Consider the following 20,638-nt stretch of genomic DNA (forward strand, 5'->3'; position numbering starts at 1 on the left):
CTGTTCATATTTTTGGGGGGATTTCTTTTGGGTTTATTTGGCTTTTTCTTACTGATTTATAGAAATTCCTTATGTGTTTTTCCTGTATTCTTGATACCAATGTCTTCCATTGTATATGTTATAAATCTTTTTAATTTAGATGTTTCTGATCTTGGTTTTGGCACTGACCAGTTCTGTGATTTTGGGGACATCGTTTGACATCCACAGTGCCATTTTAGTCCATTGTGAAGTGAGAATACACTACCTTTTAGTTATTGTATTATTGTGAAATGCCAGTGAAAGAGTGTAAGTGCTCTGAGCTTTGGGTTCATTTGATTTTCACCAGCCATTTTTCTCAGCTGTAAAGTGAGAATATACTGCTTTTTAGGGTTATTGTGAAATGCCAATGAAAGAGCATATGAAAGTGCTTTGGAGACTAAAGAATACCTTCACATGTACAGCATTTTGTCCTTTCTTTGGTTTTATTATGACTCATCCCTAGGAGCTGGCTTTTGTGAAGCATCCTACGCTTCTGCAGATTAATCAAATTCTGAGTGGTAAGTGTCACAACGTAGCACTTGTCTCTTTTTATTCTACACCTTCTTAGGGGAGGAACCAGGTGCATAAACAAGTTATGCTCACATTGAACTCCTGTGTTCTTAGAATGCATTGGGTGGGATGGAGGTGGAGAAGTACGGATAGCAGGAGAATCCTACTACTTCGCTAGTCATGGTATGTGCCCCAAGGATTGACAATCATTTCTACTGTGGAACCAAATGTCTACAAGGTGAATTAGGCTGCCTTTTCTTACTATCCTGGTTCACTTCTCAATTAGAACTCAGGTTTCAGAGGCAGCTGTTCTGTTCCACTATCTTTTCTGTTCACTGGTTTCCCAATTAGGGAATATATGAGGGTATAATCTATCTGGCTATCTTTTGACTAATGGCTGTCCTCAACAACCGAATAATTAACCGAAACATGGTACTATTCTATGGTTTGGGGATACTCAGATTCAGATACCACCACCCTTAGACCCAAACAACCCCATGCCCCTGACCTATCCTGACCTATGTCCCATACTTTTTTTTTTTTTTTTTTTTTTTTTAAGATGCAGTCTCACTCTGTCACCCAGGCTGGAGTGCAGTGGAGTGATCTTGACTCACTGTAGCCTCTGCCTCCCAGGTTCAAGCGATTCTCCTGCCTCAGCCTCCTGAGTGGCAGGGCTGTGTCCCATGCTTTTGAAGACCCCTCCTGTAGCCATGCCTGTCCTCTTCCATACCACTCTTCAAGTACCTAGCTACCCAAGAATTACCTTCCATGGCCTGCAGAGCCTCTTCCTGAGTCCATCTGCCTAAAGATGGACCAGTTTCTGATACATGTATCCCTAGGTCTCACATGTGTATCATGGGTGACCTAGAAGGGTATTCTCAGCTTGGACATGCTAGCTTGAACGCCTGTGCGCAAGGCCCCAGAGTCCATTCGGACTCTTGCCCCAGCTCTGCAGCTGTCAGGGTCGGGTCTGCCCTAAGGAGCCTCTCTCTTCTGACCAACTGCTTATTTTGTGGATTTTTTAAAAAAGCCTTTGGGAAAGGTTTTCTCACCACTCATTTAGAGACTGAGTATAGCAGGTTCATCACAGAGCCCAGTTAATCTTGAATAATTCACAGAGAGCGAGGTGGGGAGGTGGAACAGGTGAGTTTCCTGAAGGGAGGCTCTCTTAAGTTGCCTCTCCTCTGTCTCTTGCCTGGTTAGGTGATGCTGCTGATGTTTTGTGAAAGCTTTGTGAAAAGGAGGAAGGATTCTGCTGACACACTGAATTTTTATGAAAGAAGGCTAAGGGTTCCCTTATCCATCCACACGAGGCACATGTGCTTGCAGACAGGCTGTCTGCTTCTTAGGGATTCCTTCATTGTCGTTTTATTCTTTTCTGAAGGTTTTAAGGCACAGTTTGGTGCATTCCTTTCTGCTCTCTAGAGCCAGGGGGAAGTCATAATATATCAGAGCTATTGCCGAAGAGCTTAAAATGGGCGCTGGCAGCTGGGATGTGGGGGAAGAGAGCTTTCCAGGGACAAGTGACCTGCTTGTTCAGCCAATGAGAAGCAGGTTAGAGGAATGATATCACCAGACAGGCTTTATTGTCTGATCATCTCGTAAAAGCAGGATTGTGTCTGGCAACTTAATCCTTTTTTTGGCACTTCAGGTCTCACCTGCTCCCTGGCATATGACCTCTAAGTTCCTTTTCTGTACTGTCTGCCATGAGACCACAGAGATTAAAGACTAAAATTAGTGGAGGATATAGGGGAGTTGTAAACCATCACTTTAAAAAATAGAACTTACTAAAATTTAGAACCTCTGCTAAGATGGAAATATGATCTAAGCTGTGTTTGAAGAACACATCTAAAGTAGATATTGGTTGTAGTCATGTTGTGTCTGATTTTTACTGTGTAGACTTGAGAGGCAAGAGAGGTCAGAGGGGGAAAAATTGAGCCTTTAGTATATTTTAATTTATATAGTGGAATCTTATTAGGTATTTCCTGTTTTGGAGGAATTGAAATTAGTTCTGTAAATTTGGAAGACATGTTATCACGGATCCAGAGGCCAATTTTGAGTAAGAGATATTTGCAGTGTCTTTCTTTTCTTGTGCTTCTTTGTTGTCCCTACCGCGTAGAAATGACAGTGATTTTACCTCTTTGTGCTTCCTTTCCCTCATTGGTAAAATGAATGTTCCTACCTATCTCATAGAATTGTTGAGATAAGAAAATAAATGAATTCCTGTGATTTTAGATTGTCCTATATACAATATAATGTATTATTATTATGGCATTCATGTCTTAAGATTATATGTTCATTCATTGATTTGTTCAGACTTTTTACAACATCTAGATGTTGGGCGTAAGAGATATAGAGATATAAAAAAATTACGGTTCTTACCCTTAAGGAACTGAAAATATCATGAGGGAGACAGATAGTAAAACTGTTTCATACTTCCTTTTGTATTTACCATGTGCCAGGCTCTGTTCTGAGTACATTGACATATATTAACTAATTTAATCTTACTATAGTCCTATGAAATAGATACTGTTATTGGCTCTGTTTTACAGATAGAGAAATTGAGACATAGGCTAAGTAACTTGCCTAAGGTCACACAGCTAGTGTGTGACTAATGGCACTAGGACTGTAGTCTGTGCTCTAAATCTGTACTGACCAATATAGTACTCACTAGTCACATGTGGCTTTGGAGCACTTGTAATGTAGCTGGTTTAAATTGATTGGGCTATGATTGTGAAATACTAGATTTCAAAGACCTAACATGAAAAAAAAATCTCATGTTGAAATTACATGTTGTAATGATATTTTGAATATACTGAGTTAAGTAAAATATATCAAAATCAATTTTACTTTTTAATTGTGGCAATTATGAAATTATATACATACGCTTGCATTTGGGGCTAACATTAGTCTTTTATTGTACTGTGCGACTCTAAATCATTATACTGTATTAATAGTAATAGCATGTGAAATTTTTGAGCGCTCACTGTGTGTGAGCCACATACTGTGCTAATACCTTTTAAAACACTTTCAATTAGGCCCCAAAATAGCCCAGTTTATTATCACTATTTTATAGAAGGGGGAGAAGGTTTTGAGAAATTTAGTAATTTGCCTGAAATCAATCAACTAGTTAATGGCAAATCCAAAATTGGAACTGTATATGTCTGACTCGGAAACCCATGAGTTTTGTGGTTTTTTTGGTCTTGAACTCCTGGCCTCAAGCAGTGCTCCTGCCTCAGCCTCCTGAGTAGCTGAAATAACAGGTGCAAGCTACCACACCCAGTTAAAAAACCTGTGTTCTTAATCAGCACACTGGAGTTCCATTCGTAATTAAATTTCAGACTATTTGTTTTATTTTTATAAGTATATTTAATATTGCATACTTCTGTATCTGATGCATAAAGGTTCAAAATTAAAATTACTAGTCTGTAAAATAGACATCTTGTATGGGACTGTCTTTTGTAGAGGCACAGTGAACACTGGCACAGTTGAGCCTGAGGTGAAGCAGTGAGTCAGCCTATACAAATTGTATTTAATTTTCATTCCATATAGTTCTGCCAGTCACTGGGCAGTTTATGTCCTGACACTGTTTGTCCATAGAGAAGGGAAAGAGGGACAATGCACCTCTCCTTAGTTGTTTAGCTCTCTTGGCTGCTAAGAAAAAGTTGCTTTTTATTTCATTGTCCTCCAAAATGCTGTTTGTGTTTGAGAGAGCAACAAAAAGCTGTCTAGTGACCCCTCACTTTTCTTCCTTCTAGAGCAAAGACTCAGGTGGACTGAAGGCGGCTATGATCGAATTGGTGGAAAGGTTGAAGTTCAAGAGCTCAGACCCTAAAGTAAGTATTGTTTGGAATTGATTGGGTGTTGGTACCCCAAGCATTTCATTCTCCTTGAGCTAAAATTGTGGGGTGTTGATGATCATCTCTCTGAACATTGCATTAAGATTTAATTAAGCCTGCCCATCAGAAACAGTGTTCTGATATGCCTAGAGATAAGTCGTCTATTTTTCCCCTTCTCTATTTTATGACTTACAACACATAATCATTAATTGCTTTCCCTGAACTGCAGACAAGTTCATTTTTAATCCTCCTTTACTGGGAGTCTTTGAATCTTTGGTCCTCTGTGTCCATTAAATGCAGCCAAAGGCGTCTGAGAGAAATACAGATCTTTTTTTTTTTTTTTTCTTGAGACAGAGTCTCACTCTGCTGCCCAGACTGGAGTGCAGTGGCGCAATCTTGACTCACTGCAACCTCTGCCTCCCGGGTCCAAGCCATTCTCCTGCCTTGGCCTCCCGAGTTAACTGGGATTACAGGTGTGCACCACCATGCCCTGCTAATTTTTGTATTTTTAGTAGAGACGGGGTTTCACCATGTTGGTCAGGCTAGTCTTGAACTCCTGACCTTGTGATCTGCTTGCCTCAGCCTCCCAAAGTGCTGGGACTACAGATGTGAGCCACTGTGCCCGGCCAAGAGATACAGGTCATCTTAATGCCAGGGACTGGCATAGGATCCAGACTCATTTAGTTGGTGTTCAGCACTAACGTCTTATCTCTCCACTGCTTCCAGGAGCCAGCTGCCACTCAGAATACTTTTTTCCTTATGACCTGTAGTCTGGTTTGGCAACTGTTTTAAGTGTCCCAGCTTTTTTTTTTTTTTGATATGTCGGGGTCTAGTGGATTGATATTCTGGGAGACAGCATAATGGGGTGCAGGTAAACTGGGAACTGAACATGCTGGAGGGACTATGACTAACACAGACTTCCTTCTCTTTCCTACCTAGACACTTACTGTGGCACTACCTGGTATTGGTGCCAGCTGGCTTTGCCTTAGAATCAAAGTTTCTCACAGTTAAATAGGGAAAGGAGCATGATTTCATTTTACTGTAGGTTTTGTTTTTTTTTGTTTTTTGTTTTTTTTAACAGGAATGGTACTAACATTTCTTGAGTATCTACTGAGAGCTAGGCACTTTGCTAGGACTCTTACATAATTGTGCTAAAATATACGTACAAAATTTTAACCATTTTTGAGTGTACAGTTCAATGGCATTAACTGTAACATTCACTTTGGTTTTTTGTTTGTTTTTGATTTTTGTTTTTTTGAGATGGAGTGTCACTCTGGTGCCCAGGCTAGAGTGCAGTGGCATGATCTCAGCTCATTGCAACCTCCGCCTCCCAGGTTCAAGTGATTCCCTGCCTCAGCCCCCTGAGTGGCTGGGACTACAGGCACACACCACCACACTCAGCTAACTTTTTGTATTTTTACTGGAGACAGAGTTTAACCATGTTGGCCAGGCTGGTTTCGAACTCGTGACCTCAGGCTATCTGCCCTCCTCAGTCTCCCAAAGTGCTGGGATTATGGGCATGAGCCACCACACCTGGCCACACTTGGTTGTATAACTATCACCACTGTCCATCTTTAGAGCTTTTTTACTATCCCAAACTGAAATTCTGTACCCATTAAACGCTAACTTATCATTCCTGTTCTCCCCTCAAATATTTTTAATTATTTAACAACACTGTAAAGTAGCATTTTATTCCTACTTTATTGATAAGAACACTGAGGTTTAGAAAGGTGGAATCATCTGCTCAAATCTAATGTAATACAGATGTGGAATTCAAACTCTGACTCCAGTGCCTGTACTCTTTGTTTTATGTCATGCTGCAAACCAAGCACTGGATTTTATCTCCTTTCTACCACATAATCACATTGTGCTGCAGTTTTCTAAATTGAAACACAATATGTGGCAGAGCCACAGACTGGTGGGCTCTTCAAAAGGTGGCTGCAGCCGCAAAAATAAATTTCTCTTCATATGGCAATGAAAATATTGGGGACTTTGGTAAGATCTCTCGTCTTCTGGTGTAGTTAGGGTTCTAGAAGTAGAGAGTATCTTGGTAGACAGAAAAAAAATAGAGTAACATTTATCAACTTTCCTAGCTCAAAGTAGGGGGACCCCTGATAAAAGTCTTTCCTTTAGTTAGGATGAACCACTTATTAAAAGTTACTGAAAGCTTTTCTTGCCAAGTTTCTCTGGTTTCTGAGGCAACTCCTGTTCTGCAGGAGACAACCATATTCTGTTTCCACTAAATTTATAATTAGCAGGGCAGTGAAGAGGGAGCGGATGTGTGCAAATCACACTGAGTGTTCTCTATGACTATAATACAGGTAAAGTGCTTTGGGATGCTTTATGAATGCATATAGTGCTTCTGATGGAAAGCTTGCTAGAAAGTGAAAGGACTGAGTGGTCGCATCAGAGGAATCCCTGGAAGTGTCAGGCTTTTCCCTTGATGCATCATAAGGTAAAGGATATTTGTAAGGACCTGACTGGGTATGTGTGTCTACCTGCACCTGTTTTTTACTCTCTTTATTTTGCCCTGGATCATTTACTACCAACCTATTTTATTTTCAAGCCCCTTTTTAGTCTACCACAAACATATGCTGTATATACTCGGAGCCAGCTTGAAGGAAGATGAAGGATAATTGCAGAATGACTGCCAGATCAGGAATGGGGGTAAAAAATGGGCCACTTAAATGTATAATTTCTGCAACAAAGAAGATTTTCCTAGAAATAAATTGGCATCTTCCAAGACAACCCTTAAATTTTTGTCTGTTCTGTTTTCCCACAGAGCCCCACCATCCCCTTTTTGAGTTGGCCTATTTAAGAAGGGCAGAAATCTGTTAGACTTTGTGACCTGTCATTTCCTGGCACAGAGGCTTTACATAGAAGCACTGATTGAGTCATGGAGGACTGAGCACTATCTCTGCCTCACTTCCTCTAGAATTCCCTAAAGCATCACAAAGCTTGATTAGTCCAGACACTGAAGCCTATTGGGAAATGAGTTAATTTTTACCTCTTGAGTTTTGCTAGAGAGGAGTAGAAGATGTCTAGATTAATCATTTTTTTAAATTATAAAATAATACATGCTTATAGATTTAAAAATACAGCTATTCATAAAGAAAAAGTAAAATCTCCCCCAAGTTAGCCACTGTTAACCGTTTAGTATGTAACCTTCTAGACATTTTTCCATGTAGAAGTACATTTTCAAAATTGTTTTTTGCTAAATTATACCCATAGTTTTACAACTGCTTTTTCCTTTATGTAGAATATCTTAGATATTCTTCTGTGTCAATAATATAGACTTGATTCTGTTTAATGAGATGCCTCATTTTATCCAAACATTTTGTCAGGCATCTTCTTTTCTTCCAGATCCAGAGGTTCTTAAACTTCAGTGTGCATGAAAATCACCCAGAAGACGTACTAAAATATAGAGTACTGGGCCCACCTCCAGAGTTTTTTATTCAGCTGGCCTGGGGTGGCTAGACAGTGTTCATTTCTGTGAAATTATCAGGTGATGCTGATGTTGCTGGTTGAAGTATCACACTTTGAGAACCTCTGTGCTGTACATTAGCTGTTTCCTCTATGTTAATGATTTTTTTCCCACTCTTTTGAACAAGTAGAAGAGCCCTTAGAAATAAGTCCAGGTGATTTCAACTTTGAAAAAAGGTAGATAAAAATCTAGGCTTATGAAACAAACAAGTTGAGCAGAGGTAGGAAAGAAGTAGGGAGGGGAAAAAGAGGTAGGTTTGGGAAGTCAGCTCAGGCTAAAAGGACAGGACTGCTTTACACTGTCACTTCCAACAGAGAAGTAGCAAAGCCGAAAAGAGGGAAAGAGATCCTGGTCAGGATTTAGGAGGATGATCAAACCTCCCTGCCATGGTTGAGGTATAGGCTGAGTTCTAAAATCAGAGGAAATTCAGGAACAGCCAGCCATTATGGGTGAGCCTGAAGAGAGGAACCAGAGCCACTGATGGTTGAGAAATAGGGCACAGGACCAAATGAAGTTTTGTGCATGCATGTTGCTGTGGTGAGCCCTGTTTTAAAGGGTACATACCTCTGGGCATCTAGAACCCTCTATATCATGGAAGAAGATTACTTTTAATAACGAACAATCTTTAGTTTGTCAAAAGGATTAGTAGGAAGTAGTCTTTTACATAATACGCTGCCCTAATGTGTTTGACTTGATTTAGTTTGCCAACTTTTTTTTCTCCAGCCAAACTTTTCTGAAACACCTGTTGCACAAGCAGGCTACTTATCTGTAGATTGCGTACATTTATGCTAGGCTTTAGGGAAATTTAAAAATGTACTCAGTCAGGGGTATGTGTGTATATGTGTGTCTATACTTGGATTTTTAAAAAATTTAAAGCTTTCTTAGTTCTTTATCTTCATAGCTTTCCTTTGTAGTGACTATGCAGTTATCTTTCACAGTTTACTCAGAGGTAACCTAGGCTTAGAAAACACATTGATTCCCTTTCCTCCCTTCCCCCTGCCCAGTCCTCAGAAAGCACTGAACCAAAAGTACAACATGCTAAGCTCAATCAAACTAACCTCTTATTATGTAGTTAATAACAGCCATTTTCTCTCTATTATGTATTGATTGCTTTTCTTTCCCTCTGATATGCACTGTTCATTGTTTCCTGTAACTGGTGTGCTTGAAGCAAACAGTTAACACAGTTGTGTATCTTGAATTCTTACTAATCTTATAGTCTCAAAAAAGAAGCATCTTAAAACTTGAGCCAAGTGGCTCACATTATTCTGTGTGACTGGAGTGGGATTAAACAGGGGATCTGATCATACCCAAGACTTCCTAAAACAGCAGGTTTTTTTTTCCTTTTGTTTCCTCTAGCCTCTAGAGGTATTCTTACTGAAGTGTGAAACCACACCATTATCTAGCAACGTGAAATTAGTTAAATAAACCCAAGAGTGGTTTTCTTTTTTTATTTCAGTGTTGATGTAGCATTTTATAATTGCAAAAGAACTTTGCAGTCATTTTTCATAGCGATATCATTGGCATGGAACACAGCCCAGTCCTTCACTCTTCTGTGATAATCAGATTCTTGTCAAAAAATGTAAATTTTTAATGTACAGGTAGTGATGAATATAGGCAAAACCTAATTTGAAATTCTTATTATTGTGTCCTATTATTCACAAGGGTCAAGCCAGGCATCATCTTGATCCTTGCCCTGTGCCAAAAAAGAAGTATTCGCTGGGGCACTGTTTATTCAACCCCCCGAAGCAGAGAATTGAGATGCTTCAGTTATCAAGTTGTTACATATGAAAGTGTTCATGTGGTTGATGAGTTATTAGAATTATTGACCTATTTCTGTACTTTTGATTTAAAAAGTTGTAAGTAGGAATTTTGGAGGTCATGAGTTATATTTATTTTATCTCTGTATCTTATTAGCCCTTATTAGCATGGAGCCTGGCACATAGTAATTGATACGTATTATCTATTATAGCAACCCTATAAAAATAAGTGTTTGTTTTGTTTTGTGGATGAGCATTCTGAGACTTAGAGGGATTAAATAGCTTGCTAGTAAGTGATGGGACCAGGGCTTAACTCGAGATTTGTCTTACTTCATGTTCTTCACCTATACACTATTATTGAATCCATGGGTAAATACATGTATATATAGCCTGGCATCCCTAGCAATATGACCCTTAACTGATTATTTTTTCCTCACACTCTTCTTTTACCTCCTTTTACTGGGATCCTGTGCCATAGCACAGTCCCCCACAATTCCAGAGAACCAGGACTGGAGAATGGCCTTTTCCAACAGAAAATGTGGGGAGATGGCAGAAAAGCCATAACCCTCAGAGCATTTAGTCCTCGCTAAACGAAGAACTGAGGCAAGTGCTTCCACAGTTTGACCTGATTAGTGAAGGACATCAATTGGGAAAAATACTTGTGCTCCCTCAGGCCTGCTCTGGGAAGAAGTAAATGTGGCCCCTTTTTGTCCTCTGTAGACACTTGGGCAGGAAAAAAAGGAGAAACAAGCTCTTTCCCTCCTTCACCATTCCCCTGGCTTTATCAAAACAAAACAGCTTATCCCTCTCATCCTCCCCTACCCAATTATAAAAGAAATACCGATATTCCTTGACTTACAGTGGGATTACATCCTAATAAACCCATCATAAGTTGAAAATATTATGTCAAAAATGCATTTAATACATCCAACATTCTGAACATCATAGCTTAGCCTACCTTAAACGCGCGCAGAACACTTACATTAGTCTATAGTTGGGCAAAATAATCTAACCAAAGCCTACTTCATAATAAAGTGTTGAATAGGCTTACTTTTATTTATTTATTTATTTTATTTTTATTTATTTATTTTTGAGACAGAGTCTCGCTCTGTTGCCCAGGCTGGAGTGCAGTGGTGTGATCTCAGCTCACTGCAAGCTCCGCCTCCCGGGTTCACGCCATTCTCCTGCCTCAGCCTCCAAGTAGTTGGGACTACAAGTACCCGCCACCATGCCCAGCTAATTTTTTGTATTTTTAGTAGAGACAGGGTTTCACTGTGTTAGCCAGGATGGTCTTGATCTCCTGACCTCGTGATCCGCCTGTCTCGGCCTCCCAAAGTGCTGGGATTACAGGTGTGAGCCACCACGCCTAGCCGAATAGGCTAGAATAGTTGTATAGGTACTTGAAGTACAGTTTCTATTGAATGGTAGCACGTTTGCACCATCATAAAGTAGAAAAATAGTAAGTCAGACCGTTGTGTGGGGACTATCTGTATATGTTTTCTGTAGAAAAATGTAGAAGACACAGGACAGACAAGTCTAAAGAAGAGAGAAAGAAAATCACCAATTTTTTTTTTTTTATCCCTGCAGTGGCTTGTAAACTTTGGATACTTACTTTTTATAAAGAAATGCTGATTCTTGAGCCTCACTCAAAGCATCTGATTTTGTGGTTCTGAGATCTACTTTTCAAATATGCACCCTGGATGATTCTCATGCACATGGTGACATGCATTCTTTTGAGACCATACTTTGAGGTGAAAGACACCTATGGAAAAAACTGGGTAATATTATGGTTCTTTGTGTTTTGTGCATAAAATGGTATTATAGATTGAGTATCCCTTATCTGAAATGTTTGGAACCAGAAGTATTTTGAATTTTGGATTTTCGAATATTTGTATTATACTAGTTGAACTTCCCTAATCTGAAAATCTGCAATCTGAAATGCTTCAGTGAGTGTTTCCTTTGTCAGTGCTCAAAGAATTTTGGAGTTTGGAGATTTCAGATTTTGGAGTTTTGGATTTGGGATGTTTAACCTGTGTTATATATTGTTAGAAGAAAAACTTCAGGGCCTGGTGTGGTGGATCACGCCTGTAATCCCAACACTTTGGGAAGCCAAGGCAGGCAGATCACGAGGTCAGGAGATCGAGACCATCCTGGAAACAAGGTGAAACCCGTCTCTACTAAAAATACAAAAAATTAGCCAGGCATGGTGGTGGGCACCTGTAGTCCCAGCTGCACGGGAGGCTGAGGTAGGAGAATGGTGTGAACCCAGGAGGCAGAGCTTGCAGTGAGCCAAGATCGCATCACTGCACTCCAGCCTAGATGACAGAACGAGACTCTGTCTTAAAAAAAAACAAAAACAAAACAAAAAAACCTTCAGCCGAATTAAATTTAAAGGACTTTAATTGAGCAATGGACGATTCGTGAGTTGGGCAGCCCCCTAGACTCACAGCAGATTCAGAGAGACTCCAGGGGTGCATCGTAGTCAGAACAAATTGGTAGACAATAAATGACATACAGAAATTAGAAGTGAGGTACAGAAATAACTGGATTGGTTACAGATTGGCACTTGCCTTATTTGAACACAGTTTGAACACTCAGCAGTGTATGACTGGTTGAATTATGGCTGCTGGGATTGGCCAAGACTCAGCAATTGTAACAGGTGCATACTCCTAAGTTAGGTTTTCAATCTTATCTACCTATTAAGTAAGGTTGTAGTTCATCCACAAAGACTCAAATATAGAAGTACGGAGTCCTTCTCAGGCCATATTTAGTTTGCTTTAACAATTCCCCCCTTTTGGTCATTTTCTCAATTTTGAGAGATTGACTAAAACTTTAGTCATTGATGTCACTATTACCATCATAAATGTACTTCATTTGGTCTTGAAACCCACTGGGAAACAGTAGAACAGTGAGTCTTGCAAAGGTAGGCACAGATACTGAGTAGTGGGTACCTCTTTATGCTGGAACATCCTGTTTGCAGGAGAAAAACAAAACGTGGTCCTTTCTGTCTAGGATCTATGTTTCTTTAAAGTCTTAGTTTGATTGTGTCACATTTAGCATGAGCGGCTCCAGTTTTGTATGGTTTGGTCTGTTGGGGCCTAGTGAGCCCAGTCCAAAACAATGTCCTCCCATAATTTTGTTTTAAAAAATTCTCCCTTTTGACCAGATTCTCACTTAGGTGACTGTAACTAAAACTTAGGGCCTTAGTGCCACCCTTAGTTACCATCATTTTGGGTTTCCAGTCTCAGCATGTCATTCATAGGTTTTGGTGTCCTGTAATATTTCTTTTGGCTCTTGTCATTCCAGTTGAAGAGAGACCATTTGACATTCTGGAGGTGGCTGTATGCAAACATTTAAAACCTTTGAAAGAATAGAGTGTGCTAGGGAAACTATTATTATGACTATTGGGAGGATAATACCAAGAGTTTGGAGTATGCTCCTTACCCAGGGTCCCCATAAACCCAACCACCTAAAATCAAATAGGTCAAAGAATGAGCTAACCAGTCTACTTACTTAACTAAGCAGTCTTTTTGTTAATCCCCAACAACTGAATCTCTATAATACCAGATTTTTTCTCCATGGGACACAGGTGCCAACAACTGCTCATACACAGATACTTTTCTGTTTAGTCAATTCTATTATTTAGCTTAATTTTCACAAGAGAATTTGAAGTCTGTTGTGTAACCATAGCCTTTACAGAAGAATCTGCTTTCGAGCTGGTTATGTGGGATATGTTTCTAATCATTGCCTTTTTTATTCCGAATCATGGACAAAGGACCTAACAAATGATGCCCTTCTAGAAGAGTGAAAGCTTCCTGCAGTATTCTCTTTAATTCATGATGTGGGTTAAGAAGAGTGAATTAATGTTCTGTTTCTGACTGATGATGAGGCAACATATGTACCATTAAGGTTTCTAACCTACATTGGGCCTTCATCTTTTACCTTATAAAGTATAAGGTTATCCATGAATAAGGCTGGCTGCAAAATCCTTCACAAATAAAAGTATACCCTGTAAGTGCACACAACAGATCCCCTTTTCATTTCTGTTGTTCATAGAAGCATAAATAAGAAAAAATATTCAAAGATAAGAGTCTTATGATAGTAGAAGTCTTGATCTGTGATCATAGGAAAAGCTGTTCACATCAAGGATGCCATCTTCTGGGGAGAGACTTACGTAGTAAGTTTACACTAAGTGTTTCAATGGGTGTACATTTCTAAGAGTGAAGGGGGACCCTTCTCAGTTGTGAGATTATGAATCCAAAATTCAGGGTTCCAAAGTTTTGCTGCAATGTGGATGGCAAGGGCGGTCTTTCACTGATGTTCTTAGATGACCCAGTCTTTGGGTTCTAGATTGTGAAGGGGTTGACTGTCCTCAGTGAACCATAAAAAAGCTTTATTTACCTGGTGAAAATACACTGTGGCATAATTACTTAGCGTTATAACATTAGCCCTCTTGCATGGGAGAGCTTTTATACAACCAGAAAAGATGCATTGAAAATAACAGTTGAATGAAACTTTTTATAAAATGTTTAAATGGCCCATCAGATGACCAAATGTACCTGAAGCTTTGATTGTTTTCCCGGGAATATAGGACCAAACATTGTTTATAAACTATTTTAGCAATTTGTAAGTCACGACACCAATATATTCAATTTGGATCGTTTTATCTTTTCCATGTCAAGTCACGGAATGCAGAACTTGTAATAACAAAAGCTTTAAGGACTCAGGAAGGACAAGGTGCCCATCCTGGGTCTCCATTAGTCCATGCTTAATTAACATTAGACTTATGTCCTCTTTGAATACCAGTTGTTTCTTCAAACTAGGTGCAGAGCACTGATAACTGATGGGTTATCTTGGGTGATTTGACTTAGACCATAGAGTTCATTCAAATTGTGTATCTAAACAATTTCAGTATCAGCTGATTTAGCATTAAAATCTGACAAAGTATATTCTTGGTAGCTAATTTTGTTCTGCTTGAGTTAGCAGTTTTATAAACCAGTCTGTCTTTTCATTAAAGTTCCAGGAATTCTTACCCAGTTCAAATGATATGATTCTGAAGTTGTTAGAAACCTGTATTGAAGAGTACTTTTTAGGGTCCTTTTCATCCTTTCCTGAACCTCGTAAAAGACACGATATTCTAGGATTTTGTGTCCTCGTGAGGTTTTCAGAAACTGCATCAGCATTAAACAATTAACTGTGGAAATAACTTTAAATCGTTATAGATGAAAACACAATTGATAAGGAAATTTGGTTATTTATGTGATCTGCAATAACATAACCACAATTATGATTAATAGCGTATACTCAGACATACTAGAATTTTAGAGATCCCATACAACTTTGTAACATATGTTAATATCACTCACTAAAATATAATCTGAAGAAGATTAAACTTTTTTATTTTTTGACAGTGCTTCCCATGTAACATGTCACATCTGTTTATCTCTCTTTTGGATGCTTTAGGGGCCCTCTGTAGCATTTCAATGTTAGAGGAAAGAAAAGGCAATTTTGAAACTGAAATTTGATTTTGCTACCCTATCAAATATGTTAAAGGTTTAAAACACTTGATACTATGAAATAGAATTCCAGGTTACCATAAGTCATTCATTTAGCCAAAATGATGAGTCAAAAGTTTTTTAAAAGCTAAAAACCTTTACTCGTTGATAGAGTGAAGACTTAACTTTCCAAATCATGTGTCTCTTGTCTTTCCCTCTGCCCCTTTTTTGGTAGTTAATTTAAAAGGCAATCAAAGGCCGAGCACAGTGGCTCACGCCTCTAATCCCAGCACTTTGGGAAGCCGAGGCAGGTGGATCATGAGGTCAAGAGATCAAGACCTTCCTGGCCAACATGGTGAAAACCTGTCTCTATGACAAATACAAAAATTAGCTGGGCGTGGTGGTGCATGCCTGTAATCCCAGCTACTTGGGAGGCTGAGGCAGAAGAATTGCTTGAACCCGGAGGTGGAGATTGCAGTGAGCCGAGATCATGCCACTGCACTCCAGCCTGAGCAACAAGAGCAAAACTCCGTCTCAAAAAAAAAATTAAGTAATTAATTAAATAAAAGGCAAAAATGTTTCATTATCTTTTAATATTACTTGAAAATCTTGTTCAAGAGAGACAGCCAAATTTCACTGTTGCATTACTGTACTATTAATGTCAACCCCAATTTTTAATAAAACATTAAAGACAAATTTTTCCAATCTTAATCAGTTTGACCATAAGGTGAGATTTTCATAAACCTTTTATAGCCCTTTACAAATTTTTGTTTAAAAGCAGATCAGTGCTTTTGTTTCTATGTTCAATTTACTGAAAAACCAGAAAATACTACTTTAAATTTAGTCGAGGTGGTCATACTCAGAATTTTTTTTACAAGGTTTTTACAGGCCTTCCACAACTTGTTCAAACCTTTAGCTTATTCTTATCTAATTTAAAACAATCCTTTAACCCTTTAATCCTTCAGGCAAAAATTTACATTCCCATGCCTTATAATCTTTTACCAAATATACATTTCATTCTCCTCACACATCTTGCATATAAAACTATTTTTTCAGTAGTTTTAATCACATGTTGTAACGGTAACTCTTAACAACTTTTACTTTTGATGCATACATTTCCTTTCATGAATCCTTTCACAACTTAACATAGACCATCTATGTTGTGTGGATTTTCTAACTTATCCTAAATATCCCTCTTTTTAAACAACCAGTTATTTTACTTTAAGACAAGAATTACCCATACAAAATCCTTTCTTATATAAAATCTCTTTTCTTTATAACCTTCTTTGCATAGCTAGGAGGCATGGCTAATTCCACATGTCCCCAGGCCTTATCTATAATATAATGCTCCAAAGTAGGTAAATTGAACAATTTTTAAAAGCAGTTTTAATTTCCCAAAGATTACTAAAGTTACGTGAACTGAAATATTACAGTTTTTATTTTTCTGACAAAATATTTAAGGGCTTATTCTTAAAGTCAATTAATTAGAGCTGTTTTATATAAACATTACACACACAATGCACGTATAACTACACAGAAGATCCAGTAGTTGTAAGATTTTTCATTTGCCAGTTTTTAAATTTTTTTAAATTGGATTACTGGCTTTAGGGTAGAGTCCTTAGAAGAACAGGGCCAGGAAAGCATGCAGTTTCTAAGGCCTAATATAATAAGCAGGCACAGCTGGAAGGCAAACCAGGTCCCCCAAAATTAAAGGTCCCATTTTTATACCAGATCCTCGATCCCAAAAAGAACAGAGCCTTAGATTTTGGGTAGATCTATCCATTTCCAATTCCTGGGGTTCCATGAGGAAAACAGGTTTGTTTCCGCCCCCACCCCAAAACGGGGTCTTTTGCACCCCGTTTTTCCCCAGGAGTCCCAGGTTGTTAGAGCTTGAATATCTGCTTTTAATTAAGCTGACGTTTAACTATAGCGCTCTTTTAAAAAAAAAAAGTCCTTTTAAATCTTTTATTACCCAACTGACTAGGCCAAATGGCCAATTTCTATGCTCAGAAAAAGGAAAATTTAAGATAGTTCATGGAGGGAAAAAGAATCAACAAATGATAAAGGTCATGCAGATCTCAAACCAGAAAGTACTCATTCCCTAAGCCGGGAATTGAACCCTGAACCCAGGCTGCCATTGTGAAAAGAGAAACCACAGCCATGTGGTTACAAGATCGAGCTCCCAAGGACATAACAGACCAGTTTTCTGGACCGTCTTGAACAGCAGGCTTATGGGGTCCTAGGCAGGCATTTTATCCTAAGGTACCCCTCTTCATGACAAAACAATACAGAAAGACGCAAAGCACACTAGATTCACTACAGCTTAAGACCAGCCTCAGAATTCTTTTTTTGTGTTAATGCTAACTTTATAGAGGAGATAAACAGTGACTTTTACAATTCGTTTGACCGGTTTGCACAGAGAGAGAGGCCAGAGTCTGACTGGTAAGTAGTTCTTACCATTTTGCTGGCAGGCCAGACTTCTGGGTTCCTTTTCCCTGAGAGGCCCTAGTGACCCTGCTTGCCACACTATAACCCCAGGGGCCAAGCTGCATCATAAAGGAAAATCATCTTTTTTGTTTCATGGATCCGCAGCAAAAGCCTCTCAGTTTTGCAAGTTGCCACCCAAGGAGTTACATGGGGTGACTCAGTTAACATTTTTAATTCTGGCCAGAGGAATATATATGTGACTAAACCTAGAAATTAGTCACTCTGCTTAGCACCCAATATTGAACTGGCAGGACTCAAACTTGCCCTTGGTTGGACCCTGTCACCTTTATTCCATTTTTAACCAAGAAGGACTTTACTGAGGGGAGGACCTCTACCCCAATCCCTTCCTTTACTCAGGTAAAATGTACCCCATTACTTATCCAAAGTCAGCCAATTGGTGCTGCAGTCTATTTCCTTTGGATCGGGATAGTAACTAAGCTGAAAGATAAACATTTAATTTTTGGAGGCTCTCATTTGTAAATGCACTTCAATGCATTGTTGTTTATTCAGAACATTCTACCATAAGTTACCTTTAGTAAGATTTCATCGTTTTCTTTAAGACTTTGCTGCCTCCTGTGCCTAATGTATAAGCCAGAAGGAACTCAGTTTTTCAGAAATTAAGGATCCCATTTTTACATAAAATATTGGCTTTGCTCTCAGATTCCCTTGATTAACTTAGCCAATGATTTTTCCTACCTAAGTGGGCAAGAAAAGTGAAACAAAGGGATCAAACAAAAAAATCCTTGCAAATCTTTAATCGCCAAATTTTGTACCCCTAAAATACTACCATTTGCTGTCAGTTTCTTTCTGACCCAGTCAGATGTAAGAGGCCTCTAACTGGATCCAAGCCAGTTAATTACCAGATCAAATCCATTGCTGGACCCAGCCCAGTTTCCGTCGTGACTTCCAAACCCAGTTTGGATCAGAAATTTGCTCAAAGAAACTCAGAGAGTTCAAAATGCAAATCCGAGGAGCTCTGAAATCCGAGAGAGAACTTAACGCTTCCCAGCCACTCTGAGAGATCAGAGGGCGCAAGTGGATCCTGCGGGCACCTTACTTGTTCACTCAGCACTCCTGGGGGTCATTAGAAGCTGTACTTCAGACCCCACTTGTGACACCATTTGTTTAAACAAAAATGTCAGCTAAATTAAATTTAAAGGAGTCTAATTGAAAAATGAACAATTTGTGAATTGGGCAGCCTCCAGAATCACAGCAGATTCAGAGAGACTCCAGGGATGCCTTGTGGTCAGAACAAATTTATAGACAAAAAGATAAATAAATAAAGTGACATACAGAAATTGGAAGTGAGGTACAGAAACAGCTGGATTGGTTACAGTTCAGCATTTGCCTTATTTGCACACAGTTTGAACCCTCAGCAGTGTATGACTGGTTTGAAGTATGGCTGCTGGGATTGGCCAAGACTCAGTGATTGTTACAGGCGCATACTCCTAAGTTAGGTTTTCAATCTTGTCTATCTTATTAAGTTAGGTTACAGTTCATCCACAAGGACTCAAATAGAGAATTACAAAGTCCTTTTCAGGCCATATTTAGTTTGCTTTTTATATATATATATATATACACACACACACACACACATACATACATATATATACACACACATATATATATAGAGAGAGAGAGAGGGAGGGAGAGAGGGGTTAGAGAGAGAGAGCTTTGTATCCTACTTTTTTTCACCTAATGTTATATCTTATAAATGGATACAATTTTATCATTTGAATCCAGTTCCATCGTTGAATCTCAATTTAGAAAACTGGGATCCTGAACAATAATTTTCCTCTCTACCTTTCAGAGTTCTTAGTTGAGACAGACCCTTTTAACAAAGACAGATTACCAAGAGAAAAACAGAAGTTTATTAACATACATACCTCATGTGTGCATGGGATACCTAAGGGAAGATAAGTAAATCCCAAAGAGGTGGCTTTGAGTTCAGGCATAAATACCATGGAAGGGAAGGCTAGTTCCGGGGAGATGCCCAGGAAAAGCATAGTAAACAAAGGTAAAGTTTGTTATGCAGATTTAAGTTAGTGCCTTCTCCATTTATAACAAAAGAGTTTCTAGTGATTGGGAGTCATCCTTGTCTTCCTGGTATAGAGAGGGAGACACCCCTGTAAATGGAGATTTCCTTTACAGATGTACATTTCTCTTACAAAAGGGTAGCTTTTCTTGTTTTCAGTACTATTCCTGTATTTGCAGTTTCTCCAAATAATCAGCTCAAAACAATTCTTCTGCCAAAGAGGCATGTTTTGGGGTGGCATGGCCTCCTACAGACATATTTTGGGATAGCATATCTTGAACCCCATCAATAGTTAAAGAGGTTATTCTTTATATTCTTTATATATTCTTTAACCAAATATATGATTCTATCTATATAAGATGTTCAGAATAGGCAAATATATAGAGATAGAGACTCAATACTGTATGGGACTGAAGGAGACGGAGGAATGTGGGGTGACTGCTAATGGCAATGGGGTTTCTTTTGGGGATGATGAAAATGTTTTAAAACCAATGGTGGTGATGGTTGCACAACTCTGGGAATATACTGCAAACCACAAAATTGTATACTTTAAACGGGTAAATTGTAAAACATGTGAATTATATCTCAGTAAAGCTGTTGAAAGAGAACAAGATTACTGCCTGAATCACTTTTTTCAACCATTCACTTGGAGTGTCAGCAGTGAATATTAATTTTCTTTTTCCTTTTCTTTTCCTGACAGGGATGAGGGTTAAAAACCTGATGTTAGCCTCTGGCAGGAGGAGGCAGTATACTACAATTATTAAAAGTTCAGGCTTGGGAATTGCCTCATCAGCTCCAGCATTGATAGCTATCTGACCTTGGGCAAATCTGTGCTTAATCTCTTCATTTCTCAGATTTTTTTTTTTTTCAGTTCCAAAATAGGGAATAATAGTACATATTTCATAGGTTGTTGGGAAAACTAAGTGAGATAATCCATTTAAAGTGCTGAGTACATAAGGAGACCCCCATCTCTACTAAAAATTAAAAAAAAAAATTAGCCAGGTTTAGAGGCA

General features: G+C 38.8%; 1 protein-coding gene across 5 annotated transcripts in view; it reads left to right on the forward strand.

Moving 5' to 3' along the window:
- Window positions 1-20,638, forward strand: part of TRIM44 (tripartite motif containing 44) — a 190,262-nt gene that overhangs the window by 18,559 nt on the left and 151,065 nt on the right. For all 5 annotated transcript variants that reach the window (XR_001894842.2, XR_637295.2, XM_017948493.3 and 2 more), the window contains exon 2: window positions 4,287-4,364. Coding sequence is in view for 3 of the 5 variants with exons in the window: in XM_017948493.3 (XP_017803982.1) it covers window positions 4,287-4,364 (78 nt within the window). In the remaining 2 variants the exon portion in view is untranslated. The remainder of the gene's footprint in view (window positions 1-4,286; window positions 4,365-20,638) is intronic.

The sequence above is a fragment of the Papio anubis genome, chromosome 12, assembly GCF_008728515.1.
Source record: "Papio anubis isolate 15944 chromosome 12, Panubis1.0, whole genome shotgun sequence".
Taxonomy (NCBI): domain Eukaryota; kingdom Metazoa; phylum Chordata; class Mammalia; order Primates; family Cercopithecidae; genus Papio; species Papio anubis.